This window comes from Drosophila mauritiana, chromosome 2R (assembly GCF_004382145.1).
Source record: "Drosophila mauritiana strain mau12 chromosome 2R, ASM438214v1, whole genome shotgun sequence".
NCBI lineage: Eukaryota > Metazoa > Arthropoda > Insecta > Diptera > Drosophilidae > Drosophila > Drosophila mauritiana.
Window position 1 is genome coordinate 10,582,316 of NC_046668.1, and position 18,103 is coordinate 10,600,418.

Below are 18,103 nucleotides of genomic sequence, written 5' to 3' on the forward strand. Positions count from 1 at the left end.
AAGGTCGTCCGGAAAGGATGCCGGAAATTGCGTGATTCCCATACCACAAAAGCTACACTGATTACCATAATGAAGGTGGTATTGAAATTTACTACATAGCAATTGGAAAAAGATCGTCAATTTAAATAGTATCCACCAGCAAGATATTTACATATATAATTGAGTAAAATATTAGAATCCTGAAGATTTCAATGCATAAATTTTCAAAACAAGAACTATCGAAAATACCAAATTGGATTCGTATCCTAGAAAGGCGTTAAAAACAATTAAAAATATTTATGGTTAGGTATTTATGATATGATATTTCCTACAGAAATAGGACAAATAGATTCGATACTTAAAATGGCCGCCCCTTTTTTGAAAACAGAACCTATCGATATACAGATAGCAAAGTTCTGGATAGTTTTCCAAAGGCAGTAAGATTTTCGCCACTGATTCCATTGGTCACTCTAACAAAACGCGCAATGTTTTCGCACAAGTTTATTTGCGGGTCCTTGACCAAAATGACTGAAACCGGCATTACCTTCGATCCGCCGGTGTACGAGCAGCGATACTGCGCCACGATCCAGATCATGGAGGACGCCCGCTGGAAGGATCAGATCAAGAAGGTCGTGGAGTTCGGCTGTGCCGAGATGCGCTTCTTCCAGCTAATGCGTCGCATTGAGACAATAGAACATATTGGACTGGTAAGAGCTTGACTTCGACTGGAAATGAAACAGGCACAAGTTGATTGTTAAGGAAATACAATTCTAGTTTATTTCCGCTGCTGTTTATACACGCATATCCTAGCTTAGACTTTTATTGTTTTTATGAAATAACCATTATCTAGTTATATTAAATACTTTTTGAGGAGAGTATGTACCTGGCTGCATGAAATGTGGGTGAAACGAGTCGTACATGTGGTCTATAATATGGTAGTTGATAGCCTAACGAAACTAACACAAAACTCGAAAATAAATGTAATATACTAAAAATCAAGGATTTCCTATCAAGGCCAATGGCGCACTGCTCCTGTGCACCTGCTAAACATATAAACATCTCTTACATCTGGGGACTACTCGTACATGCTATAATGGATAATTCAACAACATCTTCCCTATGGAGCTGAGAGTGCCAATCAAAAAACCTTATGTCAACCTATCGATAAAATGTTTAAAAACCAAAATTACACAACATGTTGTCGGTCTCACTAGTTCGAGTCCATGCCTCGCCTGCCGACAGGTCCGAAGTATGATTATAAGTAGGATCTGTCCTGTACTTGAAAGCGAATTTAGATTTATTATTTTCCGTTCCGTTCTGTTCTGTTCTGTTTCCTTCGTCGTCCGACTTGCTAATGATCCGTCTATAGTCCCTATTCCTAAGTGTCATCTGGCAATTATTTGCGACAGTGCCTGGACGAGTGGACACTCCGCCCCTTGCCGTAGTTGTTCTCGTCATCGTATTCGCCGTACAGGTTCTGCACAACGAGCAGACTCGAGTTATTCTCCGCATCGTGCTCGCCGTGTTTGGGTTCAGTCTTATAAAGAGCTCTGCGCGTACGGCCTGACTTCAGCTTTCGCTCTCCCTCGCCGGTGGCCGATGCCAGAGTGGAATTCTCCTTGCGTGTGGCGCAGCCACGTTTGTTACTGGCCACTGCCGATAGCGGCGTAGTGCGGTTCTTGCTAACGGCTCCGGCGGCCAGTCTGACGACGCCCGAGTTCTTGACCGGACGACCCACTCCGCGATGGACCTTCACCGGCTGCTGGTTCTGCTGGGACTGGGTCTGCCTGCTGGTGGTTTGCTTCCGGTGGGTGCCCTTGGGGCGACCACGCGCACGTTTCTGGGAATGATCGGAGCAGTCACTGTCCTCCATTGATCTATCCGATTCATCCTGTATTAAATAAATAAATATTATTATAACAGTTCTTTTGAAACTTCGCCAAAAAACTCGTCCAACCGAAATACTCGTTGCTCATCTTTTGTTAACTGGTTTATATATATTATTTTATGAATTTTACCTCGCCTTCTTCGCTATCTGCCGCCTCTTCATCCTCCTGTTGCTCAACATCCATTGCCTCCTGGTTCTCCTCTTCATCGTCTTCGTCTTCGTCTGCCTCCTCCTCCTCCTTCTCATTATGCTCCTGGACAAGCAATCCCTTTTCGCGACGCCGCTGCTCCATGTCTAGTATCGCGTAAGTGGGTTTACCTTCGTAGCGCCTTGGAAGACGGGATTCCAGCGGGCAGATGGTCTCCTCCCGCTCAAACTCCTTCACTGCCCGTTCGCGGGCTATTTGATCAGGATCCTGTGATAGCACCTCCGCCCACGAAAACTTCTTTTTCGTCGTTTTCTTATTCGACTTGGAACGCAGATTTTTGGGCGATACGCGGTTCGTAAGTGAGTGCTCCTGGAACGGAGTGCTTAGCGTTGAGTTTCGCATCACATTCACGGCTGCCTTGTTGTTCAGCTCGAAGATGTCACACTTGCTGCCATCCACCACGTCCTTGGTGGAGACACAGGTGCGGAGGATCTCGTCGCTGCTCAAACGCATTTGATTGGGATCGTAACCCAGGCGCTGGTACTCGCGCTTAAAGATTTTGCGGTAGCGCTCGTAGTTGGGTCGCTCTTGGTAGGCCAGCTGACCGATCTGCAGCAGGAACTCTCCCAGATATTTAGGAACTTGCTTTCCATAAAACTGTCGCAGCATCTCCGGCACATCCGTCATAAACAGCTCCTTAGCGCGATGCACTTTCTCCTGCTGCTGCTGCTGCGCCACGTCCTTCCACGGCAGATAACCCTCGGACCAGTACAACAGGTTGTAGCCTAGGCACTCCAGATCACTTCGTCGCGAATGGGCACCCAGGTGGGCGTCACGGGACGTAAACTCTAGCGTTCCGTCGTGCGCCCTGCGCTGATCCATGATAAAAGGGCGATGAACTCCGCGATCTTGGAACTTAGACGCCAGGCCGAAGTCGATAAGAAACACATGCTCCTCCTCAGTGGGCAGGAATTTGTACTCCGTCGGGTTGCTGTCCACGTGCTTGCTGCCCCTGCTGCGTAGTTTTTGATCACCGTTCGGTTCCTTCTTTACCTTATCCTGGCGGCTGACCCGCGTCGAAACCGGAGACTTTTTTGGTGTGGCTATCTGAACGCTTCTGCCCCTTTTAATAGTGGGGCGACGGGTCGAGGGGGGAATAAATTCATCTGACTCGTTATCAGACGATTCAGGCGATTCATCGCTATTTTCCGCTGTTTCCTTGGGGTAGCCATCTTCGTTAAACTCCTCGCGATAACTAATCCGCTTGGTGGGTCGCAAATAGTGCGATTTAACCATCTCCTCGTACATGGAGTTGCGCTTTTCACGACGGCAAGCGCGCACTGGATTGGAGCCGCTGAACTGGACTGCATTGCGTACGGATCGCTTTTTGTTCACTGGAGTTTGGAAGACGTCTAGGCTGTTGCTATTGTTGCTGTTCGACGTGGCGCCATCATCGAAGTCCTCGTCGTCTTCGTCTTCATCCTGCTTAATATCGACAATTTTTTTCAGCGCGAACTTTTCTCTCTTCAGGAAGTAGTCATCGTCGTTGGTCTCCTGCTCTGAGCTGTTGCCACTGTCCGTGGTCTGCTGCTTCTCCTCGTAGTGATCCTCGTAGCCATTACCCTTGGGCACTGCCTGCCTCCTAAGGTACTTGCACTTGGACACCATCAAATTCTGTGCCTTAATGTCATTATGACAGTAACCCTTGTCGTGCAGATTCTCTAGGACATTGATGATGTGTACGGCGAGCACTAGGAGTGACTTCTGCTGCACTCTTGAGTTCTTGATCAGCGAGTGCAGATCGCGATCGAAGCGCGGCAGCACCAGAAAGCGGTAGCGAACGTCTCCAAAATAGTGGGTGCCCGACGCAATAAAGCTGGGAATTCCGGAGGGCGGTCCCCTGCTGAGGACATGCGTCTGTGGGGCTGGCAGGCTTGCAGCATCTTCTGCGACATCTGATAAATCTTAAAATGTGTAAGGATACAAATGTGACAATGCTGAGTATTTCCAAAGCATACCATTGTTCCGGGATGTGTTGATCAGACAGTGAATCTCAACAAACAGAGGCCCATTTGAATGCGGTTCAATTTTGACCACGTACTTGGCTGTCTCCGAGCTGGCAGGGCAAACAGTGTCGTCCGAGGCTAGGAAGATCTCGCCAAAGTTGCCCTTTCCTGAAACAAATGGTTCGTTTATTCTCTTAAAAAACATAATTGCTCCTTTTAGTGCACTTACCTATGGGTCGGCCCAAGCGCCAGGCCTTGGAGAGCACATCTCTCAGAATGGTTCCGTTGACCACCGAAGGTCGGAGCGTGTAGACCGGGCGCGGTGACTCCATCACACTGGAGTTGTTGTGATCGCTGGCAATGCTGGCTCCCGTCAAGAGCAGACTGCGTGCTTGCGGGGTGTGCAGTAGTGTGGGGGGATCAGCCTCAGTGCCGGCAGCAGATCCTGCCGAGGAACAGGACTCCTCATCGTCGTTCTCGTGGAACTCGAAGCCGTTGGCGCTGCTGGAACCGCCACTCAAGCGCTGGCGTTTCTCGGCGGCCTTGACCGCAGAACGCTTTCGCTTGCGAGCACTGCGATCCGTGGTCGGGCGCTCCAATTGGAGGCGCTTGCCCATCGCGGCAGCTGGAGAGGATCCTTAGCCGATTTTCGGTGGCACTTTTCGTAAGTTTCTGGTATTTGATACTCACGTTTAGGATATCTTGTTTGATATTATTGTATGCAAAGTCTTTTGTTTTTGTGTGATTCCGCTTTCGACTGTGATTCTCATTCAACTGCTGATGAAAGAAGAAGATTGATGGGTGTTAGATATCTATTTTTAGGTTATGAGTCCAGTATTGTGGCATCTATTCAAACTAAAACTGATAAATATGCGAGGGAATTTCGTTGTTTTGTTTTTTTTTTTTGTTTGCCTCAAGTCCGTTTTTATCACACTTATTTTTAATTGTTTGCCGTGCAGTGTTAGGCAACACCTCAGTCATTTTAAGTGTACGAGTTCAGCCCACGATTACACGGAGTACGACCGAGTACTTTTTTATTGCAAATTGCACTATTGGAACAAGTAATTCTTTCATTTCTTGTTTTTACTAAAATTCATGTGCATATTTTCGTTCTTCTGCTATGTTGCAGTGTTGCAAAGTGAACTAGCCTGGTGCGCGTCCGGGGGCACGAATACAAACACAAACAAACGCGAACGCACCACCATGTCTGGAAACACAAACAACACGACATACAAACATGCCGAGGTCCCGAAAAAAATCGATTATCTGGCCGGCATTATAAAGCAAAGAATTAAATGCTGACACATTTATTCGGTTGCTCTTTGAATTCAACGCTTTTCGTGCGCCAACCATTTGCTCATGGGCTGAAAAGTCGAATTGAGTTTTCAGTATGTATTTTTCTCACGTATTACTCGTTCTCTTCTTCTTGTTTTTCTACGTTTTCTTTTGACCCGTTCCAAGTGTTTGGATGTTTTTCACTGTTTGCGTTTGGTTGGGCGCTTGATTCGCAATGCTTACACTTTTCACTTGGTGCAACGGTGTACTATTGCACTCTCACAACATGCTTTGCAGTACAATTTCGCATCCATTTGGCTTTTCGTAACAATTACACATTCTTCCTGTGCACTGCTACGGACACACACACACAGACACGCAGTTTTGTGGTGTGACCGTAGGGAGAGATGTAAGTGCTGTTTTTCAGAGTGACCGTATTCTTTAATTGTGAGAAAGGTGCATTATCAACTTAATTGTATTTTATTTAATATAAAAATCGAAGTTAACTTATTTTAATTTAAAGTAATACAACATTTCACCATTTAAATAGTTTAAAACCCTTCTTACACCTTCATAAGTTATCTACATAATATTCAGTACTGTGCTGAATTCAAATCATAAATTTTGCTCGTTCCAGTCCCATTTGTTTCCTTGAAATGACGGTTTTTTTTAAATACTCAATTTACTCGCAGGTGGACATCGACAAGTCCTTGCTCATGAGAAACTTAACCAGCGTTAATCCACTTGTTTCCGATTACATACGGAGTCGTGCGAGTCCTCTAAAAGTTCAAATTATGCAGGGGAATGTGGCAGATTCTTCGGAAGAATTGAGGGACACCGACGCTGTTATCGCAATCGAACTGTAAGTTTCTTATTGTTTAAACCACATCCATTTTAAATTATTACTTTTTACATTGTAACCCACAATTCTATAAGTATTTAATGTTTTCATTTCAGAATCGAGCACGTTTACGACGATGTATTGGCCAAAATTCCAGTCAATATTTTTGGTTTCATGCAACCGAAATTGGTAGTCTTCAGCACGCCAAACTCGGACTTTAACGTTATATTTACGCGGTTCAATCCGCTGTTGCCAAATGGTTTTCGCCACGAGGATCACAAGTTCGAGTGGTCACGCGATGAGTTCAAGAATTGGTGTTTGGGCATTGTGGAGAAGTACCCGAACTACATGTTTTCCCTTACGGGAGTGGGTAATCCGCCCAAGGAATACGAGTCCGTGGGCCACGTTTCACAGATAGCCATATTCGTTCGCAAGGATATGCTGGAGATGCAGTTGGTTAACCCGTTGGTTAGCAACCCCAATATCGATAGGGAATCAACTCCCTACAAGCTTCTTCATGCCGTGGAGTATCCATTTTATGTGGATACGCGCACCGAGAAGGAGAAGCTCTGGACCGAAGTGGAAATGGAGCTTCAGCGCTTCAAAAGACATTTCAAATCCTCAGAGATTGAGGAGGATACTTACCAGGACACTTGTATTATGCCTATTGCTGTCTTATTGGATCGCCTAGAACACGTGGGTGCCACCAAAGAACTTATCGAGGAACTGCTACTGGAAAATAATCTAAAAGTAGAGAACGAGTGTGTTTTAATAGTTAATTCCGATGAGGAATCGGAATGGTCTGAGCCATACGAGTTTTCTAATCGTTCCTCCCAGGATGCTGCTTTAGTCGACCAGGAACGAGAGGAGGAATGCTGGGATCAAGAACCCGAATCATAAGATACGATTAACTACGATACGATTAAAACTAGTATATATTTAACCAAATTAATAACACCATTTCAAACTCTCGTTTGTGCATTACAAATTTCCAAATCATTTTTTATTAACAATAATGAATTCTTGACAAACCGAAGATCGGTATTCAAACTTTAGTCTAGAATTTAGATTTACGAACATCAACTAAGCTTAAATTAAACGGTTGTATTTCGATAGTGAGCATAAAAACCCATATTTCAATAAGCTGATACACAATAAGTGTAAGAACTGCAAGCTGATATTACAATAATCTTGTTAGGATCTCTCGTTGTATTAATTCTTTTGGACTATGAATAACATTTGCAAATCATCTAACTTCTGCATTTTTTTTGGGTCATTAATTCCTTTTAAGACTTTATAACAAACCAATACCCACAAGTTGTGTTAACTGACAATATGTTGACATTTTGAGTGCATCATCGGGGGTGCGGGTGGGTTTCCCAGAACATGGGTGACCACTCCTCCCCCAGCTGACCACTTTCAGTGCACAAATCGCTGCGAAAATTGGGGTTGCCTTGCCGCCAAGATGATGACTATGACGCCGCGTCGTCTGTCTCGCTGTGGCACCCGCACGGAAATTGCTTTTGTTTGCAACTGAATCAGGGGATGCAGGATGCAGGGAGGGAGCAGGAGTCATGGGTCCCTTAGCATGCAGACTTGGCGCAAACGCAGCGCACACCGAGCAGTGTAGCCATTAACTCCCTCAGCTCACACAAGTTCCTGCCCCGGCTGTGGTTGCCAGTTAATGGAGTTGGCGTCAGCACGGAGCCGGCGGATCCGGAGCCATCGTTAGTTGTAAGTCAACCTCGCTCCTGACAGGCTGGCAGGCCAATCGAAAGCGAAACCGTGTGCCCGAAACCAAATTGCCATAGCAGCCAAACTGCCGTGACAATAGCGCAAAAAGGAAGGATTCACAAAACATTCACCTGCCATTCACATAGCTACACTAGTGCTGCCTTTACCTTGACTTGTGTGTCACATGTAAATAGGAATTTAACTCGATTTTTATTACATTAGCGTGGCTCCGTGATAGTGCTCGCTCGCCTGGTTGATAGTCCTTCCATCAGTCGTTGGTGAATCGCAGACATGGCGGACGAGGAGGCCGGCAAGGAGGGCGAGAAGAAAATCGTGCACGTTTATCCTCTGGTGAAGGTTGGTTAAGTATAGAGTTAACTGCATTCCAGACTATTTGCTGATGGAATCCACTCCCGATTTAAGCACACCGATATGAACGAGGAGATGCGGATAGAGGCCATTGAACTGTCCATTACCGCCTGCGAGAAATACTCATCGAACTACGAGGTAATTAAAATAAAATCCTTTCACTTTGAACAGGCTATTCCATTACATTCTCATTGAGAAGATCTCAAAAGATTATCAAGTTGGTTGACCTTAAATCCTTTAATGATTACTTACTTGTAAATTAACCAAAGAGGATAAAGACTCAACTAAATACTTTAAATCTACCGTCAGCACGCTGCCAGAATCATCAAGGAGAACATGGACAAGAAGTTCGGCATCTACTGGCATGTGGTCGTGGGCGAAGGGTTCGGCTTCGAGGTCTCCTACGAGACGGAGAACATTCTCTATTTGTTCTTCGCCGGCAACCTGGCCATCGTGCTGTGGAAGTGCTCCTGAATGCGGGTCAGCAGTTACACTAACGTACCTAGAAACCGGAACTGGAACCAAAACCGAACCAAACAAAAATTTAGCATTAATTTAGTCATACAAACAGAACACTCACCGTAGTTAACGAATGTTATGAATATTAAGCCTAGTATCGGCGGCGGAGTAATAAATCCCCTGGCAACCATGTGACTTGTTGGGAAAAGAATGGTTTTTTTTATTACAAAATGTACCTACATGCTAGCATTTGAAAACAGGCTTATAAATTTGTTTGTATGCACTAAAACGAGAACCCTAAGACTCCAGATGCGCACCGCCTACGCGTACACATCTTCCCGATCCGCACCGGCACCATCGCCACCGTCCTCGAGATTCGAGAAGAGCAGGAAATGCGAGGTGCGATGCAGCTCGTGGTAGAACTCCTTCGGGTTGGCCAACTGCAGTTCGTACTTCATGTTGGGATCGTGGCGCACGCCCATGAAGTTGTAGTTCCAGCTGCTTTGCGCCGGCACCATGAAGAACCCAAGGAACTTGTTCGACAACAGCATCTGAACGCGTTCGTAGTGCGAAGGCAGGTATCCCTTGGGATTGTTACCCTTGTCCGTGTTCTTGGAGCCCCACTCGAAGCCCGAAGGCGTCAGCTTGTAGGCCGTAAGGGAGCAGGAGCCGGGCGTAAAGGAGCACGTGATCACGATCGTCTTCTCGCCATCCCAGTTGGAGTTCTCCTGCATGATCTTCGCGTGCGTCGTAATGTCCTGCGGTGACAATTGAGGCAGCTCGTTGGGCTGCGTGTGGATCCATCCTAGCGGCTCCATGTCCTTGAGATACTGATGCGTGGGCAGGGTGTTGGGCAAGTTGATCGTCTGGTGAGTGCCCCACTGCGGCGGCATTACGATGCATCGGATCTCCTTTACCTGCGGATTGTCCGGTGGACTCACACCGTACAAGTAGCCAGCTATCTGGGCCCGCAGATCCGAGATCGTGACAAACTTCTTGAGTATGTTCTTGGGCAGGATGTAGGTGTAGCCGGTCTCCTTTATGTCGTCCGAGCTTACGTAGATGTGATTCGTTCGCAAGTGCAGATTGGTGGCTGAGATGGCTCTTACTCGCCACTCCGTCTTCGAGCTGAACGTCTGCGTTTCGTAATTGGATGTAGTGGAGGTAATAATTTCGTCACCATGCTTGTTTGTGGTACGCGTAGTCGTGGCCGTCAGTTGGTTTTGCTCCTTGGTCTGCTTTTCGATCTCAGCAATCTGCTGGCGCTGCGCTGAGGGCGCACTGATCTCCATGCCCAGAATGATGTCACGGATCTCAGACTGAGTTAGCGAGGCCACATTTACGTTGTTCTTCTTGCCGTAATCGGCGAGAATGAGGTCCTTCAGCTGCACTTCCACCTTAATCCATTCCTCGTCGGTCAGAGTGGGCCAAATATGATGCGCCTCCGTTATGGTGGTCTTGTCCGGCTTCAGTATGATCTTTGTCCTCTCCGTATTGACGTGGAGAGCGCGCAGAATGAGGATAAGTCGACTGAAAGCCGTATATGAAGAGATGGTCTTCAGCCAATCGTCGTACAGGTTGAAGAGCACCATCTGTGGCTCGGTAGCCTTCAGAATGAGGTCACCAAACTTCTCGACTTTGAGACAAGCCTGGAACGGTAGCTGAAGCTCAGAGCCCTTGATCACAATGTTGGGGAAGTCGAGCAAGTGCACCTCCAGCGGGTCCAACATGCCCTTGCGCGTCACAATAATTTGTTTGGGCTGCTCCTCAACCGGCAATGATCGAATCAAAGCGGCCACTTCCTCAGCAGTCTTCCACTTGGCCAGCTGGCCCAAACGCTTCTGGCCAGCCCACACAGAGGTGTGAATGATCTTAAGGAAGAGCTGACCCGTTCGCGGATTAAAGATGAAGATTGCTCCGTTAATGGGCTTCGTTGTCAGATTTCCCTCGAACGTCTTGTGTATGGTGACACGATACACGTTGGTGTCGTCCACAAACCAGATGATCTGGTTCGAGAACAGCTCTCCGTAATTCTGCGAACTGAGGTACGGCTCCGTTGGCTCCGAAGAGTACAGCTGCAACGCCTTGCGGATGCGCTCACGCAGCACATAGAGCGCGGGGTTGGCCTTCATAATTTTGGCCATGGCCTGCTGAATGAGGGTCTTGCAGCCGGGGAACCAGTTGCCGTAGGCCGAGTGCAGATTGTAGGCCAAATCGATGGCAATCAACACGCCCGTCGGTGAGGGATAGATGGACATGTTGTCAGTGGTGTAATCGAGGAACTTGGCCCTGGCATAGCGCTCCACGTCGTGCGAGTCATAATCGCCCCAACGCAACTGGATATCCAGCCAGTACTTTTGAGTGGTGGTGTTATCCATGGTGTCCTTGGTATCGGCCAGCAATGAAGGTCGCGACACATTCCATTTGTAGGCGGGGAAGAGCAGGATGTCGGCACACGACGAGTTCATCTTGTAGGACTTACGTGGATGGATGGTTTCCTTCTGCACCGTCTCGATTTCCAAGGCGTCCAGTTCCTGATCGAAAACCTGACACAAATCCATGACAATCGACTCGTGGATCTTCTGCCACAAATGGGCACGGAATATTTGAATCAGCGAGATCTTCAGTGTCGGAATCTTGCCGTGCATGAATATACCAGTCAGATCCAGTTGCACCTGGAAACCGACGTACACATTCGCTCGATTGATAGTCGGTGACCACCAAAGTGTGAATCGACGATTCGGAATCTGGTTGAGACCCGATCGCTGAGCATTGGTCAACTTCTTGTACTTCATTGACTCTTCGAAACCGGAAGCCTTCTCCCAGAAAAGACCCTCCCACGTGGGGAAGTAGGTGCCCTTGAACAGCGTGTGCTCCAGTATGCCCTCCACTCCACCCAACGCCTGGATCATATCCGTGCGGTAATTGTTCAGGTTCCACAGCTTGCCATCGTGACGCTGATGCGTCCACCAGAAGGGATTCTGCTTTAGCACCTGGTATTGCTTAAACTCGGTACGAATGCGCCAGCCCTTGTCGTAGGCCAGTGTGTGACGATCCTTTTGGAATAATGTGTTGATACGTGGAATACCGCGATCCCAGCTATCCTCCAAATCCTCCAGTGTGAGCCTACGGTTCTGGGCATTCGCCTCCTGACGCTTCAATGCGTACTCCGCCCAAACGCGCTGCGAGTCTATAAACTCACTCTCCCACGGCTGAATGTATCGATACAGATTGGGAATTAGCTGATCCTCATCGTGGGACATACCTGTAAGAAGTATGAATTGCTACTTAGCATTATGTACTAGTAATAGGATTTCCTTAACACCAACCGGAGCGGAAGTGGGTTATGCCCACATCAGTTTGCTTGGACCAACGCAGATCGGATTGCGGAATCAAGACGTGACCCATGCTCAACATTCCCAGACCGCCCAGTTCCTTGGGAGTGTAGAACACAACGGGCGGGAAACGGGAAGGCATCTTAGAGTTGAGGCCAATCTTGATACGAGTCTGAATTTTGTTCTCGCACTTGACCAACAGGTCCAACAGTTCCTGGGTATTGACCACAGCCTCGCGGAAGTAGGTCATCAAGCCTATGAGCGCTGTGTTCCATTTGTTCACAATCTAAAATCGAAAGTATGGGTTTTACTTTTAAATCCTAAAAAGATATTCCATGTTTATAAAATACCTTTGTGAACGTAGTGGACCCAGAGGCCATCAGGATCTGTCGAACACGATTATGGAAACGACCCAATGACTCATCGTCCACCCGCAGGAAGCACTGGGCAGTGCGTTCCTTTGTGATTTCGTTCTGTAAATTCCAAACACCATCACGATGGGTAAACTCTTCATTCTGGGTGCGACACTGTGAGGGAAAAACAATGAATTATAAACTGATCTTATGTTCAATTATTGGCTAAAGGAACCTTTGGCAAAATGCGACATTCAAATCCACTCATGTTGAACAGCAGATTGGGATTGTCCTTGGAATACACCGAAACGAAAGTGCTCTCCCAACCAATGGTGGTCACAGAGCGAGGTAGTCGGTTCTTAATGTCCCAGAAGACTGCGCGACCCCTGTAAAACAAAAGAATTTCGTCGTTACGCACTTTCAAAGTGGATATTGAGTGAATGGAAACTTACAAGTTCACATCGTGCTTCATCAAACGCATGCGCGCATCGCGTGGCCAGCACTTCTTGTTATTGTAGCCCACAATGTTTTCGTTGTTCGGATCCGGATGCTCGGTAAGATAGCGCTGGATCAGATCGCGCGCCTCCTCCGCCGAGAATCTGAAGAACAAGTGAATACGATCCACATAGCGGCAGTACAATCGAATAGGATGTGCCGTTTCAGTAACTGTGTCCTGGAACGTGAGGAAGTCGTTCGGCATTTGGGGTGGACCAGCCATCTCGCTGGATCGATGGAGACCCAAAACCAAGAGATCTAGCACCAGTCCATAGTACTGTGTGATGAACGATGAAAACTGCAGACCGCGAATGATGCCGTAGCTGTTCGTGTGGTTCATGTCCTTGTAGTTGATCACAACGTTGTTCTTGGCCGTCATGTAATCGGCGATATTGTGATCGACAATCAGGCGGAGCAAACGATTAAGCAGCGTCAAGTCAATCTTCTCGTACAGCTTTTCAAATCTGGACTCCAGCAGCACATTGCACTCGCCCTCACCCACATCCCACACATCCTGCAGATTGTTAATGCCTGTTGGGGAGAACAATACGATTAAACTAAGTAAGAGATTGGATAGTATCGAAGGGGTTCTATATTCCTTTTTGTTCCATATCACTGCGTATTTCACAGATCATCTTTGGCGTGAGGTTTGCAACAAGGGGATGATCAAATACATATCACTTTGCTACAAATCACACACCCAAAATGCCCGGTACCGCCATCAAAAATTTTCTCTAGTAGCTTGTTCAATTTTATACCTTGACACCACTTGTAGGCCAACAATGGTGGCGGCTCCGTGTCACTGGGCTTGATCCATGGCGGAAACAATCGACGCTTGTCAGCCTCATACCACAGATACTGATCCAAATATGCGTCTGTGATCTTTTCCAGGGGTTCCACCTCGTAGACTGGAATCAGATGGCTGTACAAGTCCATGAACTCAATGCCCACCTAAAATAGTAATACAAGTTTTAACATGAATTTCAAATACAGATAGAAATAGTGATAACCCACCTCCTTGAACGCTCGCTGCGTGAGCAGATGACGCTTGATGCGGGACAATGCCTCGTGAGGATTGTCGTAGGCCTGTTCGATAAGGCCCAGCTCCTCACGCTGACTCTGATTCAGCCTGGACTTAACGCTGTACGCCTCTTTTAGCCTCTCAAGGGCCAAAATCAGCAGCTTGGTATCGTGTTTGTACGAAAGTGGTGGGAAGGGAATGGGCGCAAAGCGACGTGACTCCAGCCAGTGGACGGTGGTTGTGTAAATAGCCACAGCCTCCTCCGGTGATATGTACGGGCCATCCTTTAAGTAGTTGTGCTGCCTCTCCTGCTCCGCCTTTAGATAAAGACGCGTTAGTCGCCCCAGATTCTTCTTGCACACCGTCTTGTCCACAGTTGCTCCCCGTCGTATACGTTCCCGATTATAGTGAGCCGTATTCGTCCACCAGTCGGCTTTCATCTTCACGTAACGCAGGATCATATTCTCAATGGGAATGGGTAGACCGGGCACCTTCCACGGAATGTTCGCCTTCCAGCAACGCCATGCCTCCGATAAATGCTGCAAAATGGTACGAGCTTTGTTCTGCTTGATGCCCTCGGGCATCATGTCCACAATATCGTGCATCACGGAGGCACGCAACTCCAGATCAAAGTGGGATTCAACACGCTGCTTAGTCACTGTCTTGGCCACACCCTTGGAGTGACGACCCTCGAACTGACGCGACAATAGATTGCCCAGCCAGCGTTCCAGTAGCGGAGTGATGCCGCGCATAAAGAACAGCCAGACTCGCCATCCAGGTGCCCAAAAGCCACATCCGGGTCCCTTGCCAACGGGCCCCGTGTTGAAGCGATAGTATATCAAATGTTTCAGATCCTTACACATTCGAATCTGCCTCATCAGCTTGTATTTATAGCGATACATGCCAGTCAGCTGGCCAACATGAGCGAATATGTACTGCAGTCCGTCAGCCAACTGAAAGGCGTCCACATTGTTTAGCCGATACTGAACATGCGAGTCAATGATTAGCTTGGTCAGACGCAGGATCTCACGGCACAAATGGAAAGCTAATATGAATGAAAGGATTTGTTAAAAGGGAAATTGTTAGAACTTTAACTGCTTACCATTTCCGAATCGCGACTTCTTACGCTCCTTGGTGGTCAGAGTTTTAACGGGCTTCAAGTTGAAATTGTAATCTAAATGCAAGTAGTTAAGATTTTTTCGGTGAATCAAGAGGTTCAGCATATTGTATCCCTGACGACAAACTTGCAGTCCAGCCTCAACCCAATCCAGAGTTGTGGTCTGGAAGAATTTTGTGGCCTTAAACGAACGGAAGAGGTAGCTGCAAAGTAAGGATACAATTCAAAACGTTTCTATAGTTCGACTTGAATAGAACTCACCGTTTCTTTTGTGGCTTTGGTTTGCGGTGCTTTAGGGCATTGAGCACATAGTATTTAAGCAGTTTCTGGTAGCTAACGCGCACCTTAACCGGATGTCCAGGTGGACAGTGCTCCTTGTACCAGCACTTGACCAGTGGCACATCGATGGCACGACGGGAGCGACCAGAGCGCATGTTAAAGGGGCGGGGTGCCCATAGCAAGGCGATTCCGTTTGCAGTATTGTCAGTGTACAGGGGAGTGTCCTGCAGGAACGGCTGCACGTCGTCCGGAAGAGTAAAGTCCTCATCGTCATCAGGCAGCGGCTCCTGAATCTTCGAGTTTGCATTGCGATGGGATATGGGATTGATGAGCGGATCAAAGTAAAATGCAGGCAGATCGGGATCTTCGGTCTTGATATAGACCACGTTGGGAGTGTGATACCTGAAAAAGACAAAGTACATCGGTCATGTGGATCCTTTAAGCTTTAAGTGAGTTTAAATGTATGCAACTATCAGCAGTCACGATTAATTCTTAACAATCGCCACGAACATATTCATTGCAGCTCCCGTTTTATCGCAAATTTGGCAGTAACCTGGGAGCTCGTCGTTTTTCTAACGCGGCATGAAGCATTTCCAGAGAGGCTGTTCACTTGGAAACGTTTCTAACCACGTAAATAAGATTTTAGAATGGTAATTTTTGAAGAGTGTCGGCTCTTACCAGCTCAAATGCACAAAGTGCGGCATATTGTTGTACAAGTAAGGGAAGGCAATGCGGTATTCCGTGCGAATTGGCTGCCGGATAATGACTTTGTTAATGTCGTTGAACTCGTTCCAATCCTCGTCCCTAAAATTAAATAAAAGCAGGAATTATATTTTAACAAGCATTTATGACGTGTATTGTCTTACCCAACATTGTGGTCCTTAATAAGGGGTTCAAACTTGGGTCCACCTGGAATGGCCATATTAAGAGCCTTGGCGGTGAAGAAACTTTTTGGGTCAAACAGATAAAAGAAGTTATTGTCCACTAGATCCGTGAGCAATTGGTTGGCCAATCGATACAGCGTGGCTAGCTGAGGCAGGGAAAGATTCCACTTTCGGTAAGTAGTGCCGTTTACAAACCTTAGATGGTAATGAGTGAATCAAAACAAGATCAGATATAAATGACAAATCAAAACTCACTGTGTATCCACTAGAGGACGATGGTCATAAAACCATTTGTATACGGCATTGTCTTCATCATTGTCCAGCTCAATTTGAATGGCCTCCAAGGGCTCCACGTCCAGCACGTTGTCGGCATAGTCTAGAGGCGGCTCCTCATCGTCAAATGGCGGGAATCTCATACGCTTAAAGTGGCGACGATCGCGTTTCTCACGCCGCATCATGATCCACATTGTTCTGCGGAAGTGTTTCACGTCAGTTGTGTCCACTGGGAAAAGCTGAAGTCAACTTACCCCCATTGTGCTATGTAGACGGGCTCAATAACCCAGGGAATCTCATTGACAAAGGTGATGGCTCCCGTAATGTGGTACAGCACCTGGACATCCCGGATCTGCTCCCATGGCATGGGCATGTTCTCCAGCAGCTTGAGCACAGCATGTGGCATGTACTTCAGTGCTCCGAGGTAGACTCGCTTGTCATGACGATACTTGCGCGACGTCATATCTCCGTGATCGCGAATGATCTTCCTGATGTGCTCCGGCGGCATATCCTCCTTTTGGGTATCCACGAAGCCAAACTTGCGCTTCTCAGCGAATCGCTTGGACTGCAGATGCTGCCATTTGAGCGCCTTCTCCTGCAGCTTCTCCTCGGTGAGTATGTCCGGTTTGGGCGTGGGAATCTGGCCCAATCCGGGTCCCTGACCACCCGCCGGGATCGGTATCCCGTTGGGGTGGCCACCGGCCGGCGGCAGCGGAGCACCCGGTGGCGGAATCTGCTGGATCTGGTTGGCCATCTGCTGCTGGGCGTGCAGTTGAGCCTGCTGAGCATGGGCAGCCGCGTAGGCCTGCTGGGCCATCAGCTGGGCTGCCCACGCATTCTGCGGTATCATGTACGGCGGAATGGACATCGTTCCGCTGCACTTATCCTAATCAATAAACGACGAAAAACATACACTTTACGACACACAGACACGTTTTGTTTCAGGGGGAGAAATCGAAATGCCGCCGCCGACGTCGCGGTCTTTTGCAATTTTCACCACGCCGTGAAAAAGCGTATATTTCGCTTTTCCCCCAGCTAATCTTGGTTTGAATTTCTTACCTGGCAGTTAACTTGTAACTGTACTGCCTATTTGGCACTTTTTCTGCCTTTCTTTGGCCGCAATTCACAATTTTTCCGGTTCGCAAAACGAGAGGTTTACTTTTTCATGCGGCAGCCATTTATAGATTAGTAGAACGGTCACACCGCTCAATCGATAAGACATTTATCGTCTATCGAGAGCTTGGGTGAATTGCTAAACAGTCTAGAGGTGAAACTCAGTCAAGATAACTACGCAGAGTGCGAGCAAATATTCAAATTTTGAAAATTTAAATAAAGCTGTTATTGGGGAAAATATTACATATTCACTAACCAAATTCATCAACAATGATCTTTAACCCAAAACATCGACAATTTTTTCACTGAAATATTTGCATTGTAGTAGTAAACAATATCTCGATATTAGCATATTTAATTTAGGGTAAATCCTTGTAATTAAATCAAATGTATCAGCTCGTCAACAATTGTGTTAAAAGTAATAATTAGGAACTTAATTAGTGTAGTGCGTCAATATTATTGTTGATGACTGGTAAAAATAAGAACACACAGTAAACTTTAGCTAAAAACAAACTGCCGAAAGTAAAACACCAA

General features: G+C 47.1%; 4 protein-coding genes and 1 non-coding gene across 8 annotated transcripts; 2 read left to right on the top strand and 3 right to left on the bottom strand.

Moving 5' to 3' along the window:
• The first annotated feature begins 433 nt into the window (after positions 1-433).
• LOC117137225 (small RNA 2'-O-methyltransferase) lies at positions 434-7,388 on the top strand. The gene is made up of 3 exons (XM_033298582.1): positions 434-686; positions 5,989-6,158; positions 6,254-7,388. The coding sequence occupies exons 1-3, from the start codon at positions 465-467 to the stop codon at positions 7,035-7,037; spliced, it is 1,176 nt and encodes a 391-aa protein (XP_033154473.1). The 5' UTR covers positions 434-464; the 3' UTR covers positions 7,038-7,388.
• LOC117137224 lies at positions 727-5,684 on the bottom strand. Of its 4 annotated transcripts, none has more exons than XM_033298578.1 (6): positions 5,540-5,684; positions 4,712-4,795; positions 4,251-4,646; positions 4,034-4,189; positions 1,998-3,979; positions 727-1,870 (listed from the first exon to the last, which is right to left on the bottom strand). In XM_033298578.1, the coding sequence occupies exons 3-6, from the start codon at positions 4,636-4,638 to the stop codon at positions 1,376-1,378; spliced, it is 3,021 nt and encodes a 1,006-aa protein (XP_033154469.1). In that variant the 5' UTR covers positions 4,639-4,646; positions 4,712-4,795; positions 5,540-5,684; the 3' UTR covers positions 727-1,375. The 4 variants fall into 4 exon arrangements, with proteins under 4 accessions (XP_033154469.1, XP_033154471.1, XP_033154472.1 ...); XM_033298580.1 differs by having other exon boundaries at positions 4,251-4,658; XM_033298581.1 differs by having other exon boundaries at positions 1,998-3,970; positions 4,251-4,795.
• A 487-nt stretch (positions 7,389-7,875) lies between the features above and the next one.
• LOC117137226 (dynein light chain 4, axonemal) lies at positions 7,876-8,790 on the top strand. The gene is made up of 3 exons (XM_033298583.1): positions 7,876-8,228; positions 8,295-8,378; positions 8,550-8,790. Exons 1-3 carry the CDS (start codon positions 8,163-8,165, stop codon positions 8,712-8,714), a joined length of 315 nt encoding a protein of 104 aa, XP_033154474.1. The 5' UTR covers positions 7,876-8,162; the 3' UTR covers positions 8,715-8,790.
• A 105-nt stretch (positions 8,791-8,895) lies between these two features.
• On the bottom strand, positions 8,896-17,639 carry LOC117137223 (pre-mRNA-processing-splicing factor 8). The gene is made up of 14 exons (XM_033298576.1): positions 17,516-17,639; positions 16,711-17,342; positions 16,439-16,654; positions 16,166-16,378; positions 15,978-16,103; positions 15,282-15,701; positions 15,006-15,223; positions 13,897-14,948; positions 13,641-13,833; positions 12,840-13,413; positions 12,623-12,773; positions 12,385-12,561; positions 12,029-12,320; positions 8,896-11,964 (listed from the first exon to the last, which is right to left on the bottom strand). The coding sequence occupies exons 2-14, from the start codon at positions 17,322-17,324 to the stop codon at positions 9,020-9,022; spliced, it is 7,191 nt and encodes a 2,396-aa protein (XP_033154467.1). The 5' UTR covers positions 17,325-17,342; positions 17,516-17,639; the 3' UTR covers positions 8,896-9,019.
• LOC117138797 lies at positions 15,757-15,934 on the bottom strand. The gene has a single exon (XR_004459296.1).
• Positions 17,640-18,103: the final 464 nt, after the last annotated feature.

What these genes read in the sequence shown, in the direction of transcription:
- LOC117137225 (XM_033298582.1), top strand. Translation starts at nt 465, where the DNA reads ATGTTTTCGCACAAGTTTATTTGCGGGTCCTTGACCAAAATGACTGAA. An exon ending in CAATAGAACATATTGGACTG is followed by an intron (nt 687 to 5,988) that starts GTAAGAGCTTGA and finishes ATTTACTCGCAG; the next exon opens with GTGGACATCGACAAGTCCTT. An exon ending in GCTGTTATCGCAATCGAACT is followed by an intron (nt 6,159 to 6,253) that starts GTAAGTTTCTTA and finishes TTTTCATTTCAG; the next exon opens with AATCGAGCACGTTTACGACG.
- LOC117137223 (XM_033298576.1), bottom strand. Translation starts at nt 17,324, where the DNA reads ATGTCCATTCCGCCGTACATGATACCGCAGAATGCGTGGGCAGCCCAG. An exon ending in GGCCTACAAGTGGTGTCAAG is followed by an intron (nt 13,414 to 13,640) that starts GTATAAAATTGA and finishes TCTCCCCAACAG; the next exon opens with GCATTAACAATCTGCAGGAT. An exon ending in GGTCCACTACGTTCACAAAG is followed by an intron (nt 12,321 to 12,384) that starts GTATTTTATAAA and finishes TTTCGATTTTAG; the next exon opens with ATTGTGAACAAATGGAACAC.
- LOC117137224 (XM_033298578.1), bottom strand. Translation starts at nt 4,638, where the DNA reads ATGGGCAAGCGCCTCCAATTGGAGCGCCCGACCACGGATCGCAGTGCT. An exon ending in GCGCTTGGGCCGACCCATAG is followed by an intron (nt 4,190 to 4,250) that starts GTAAGTGCACTA and finishes CATTTGTTTCAG; the next exon opens with GAAAGGGCAACTTTGGCGAG. An exon ending in CAGATAGCGAAGAAGGCGAG is followed by an intron (nt 1,871 to 1,997) that starts GTAAAATTCATA and finishes TATTTAATACAG; the next exon opens with GATGAATCGGATAGATCAAT.
- LOC117137226 (XM_033298583.1), top strand. Translation starts at nt 8,163, where the DNA reads ATGGCGGACGAGGAGGCCGGCAAGGAGGGCGAGAAGAAAATCGTGCAC. An exon ending in ACGTTTATCCTCTGGTGAAG is followed by an intron (nt 8,229 to 8,294) that starts GTTGGTTAAGTA and finishes TCCCGATTTAAG; the next exon opens with CACACCGATATGAACGAGGA. An exon ending in AATACTCATCGAACTACGAG is followed by an intron (nt 8,379 to 8,549) that starts GTAATTAAAATA and finishes ATCTACCGTCAG; the next exon opens with CACGCTGCCAGAATCATCAA.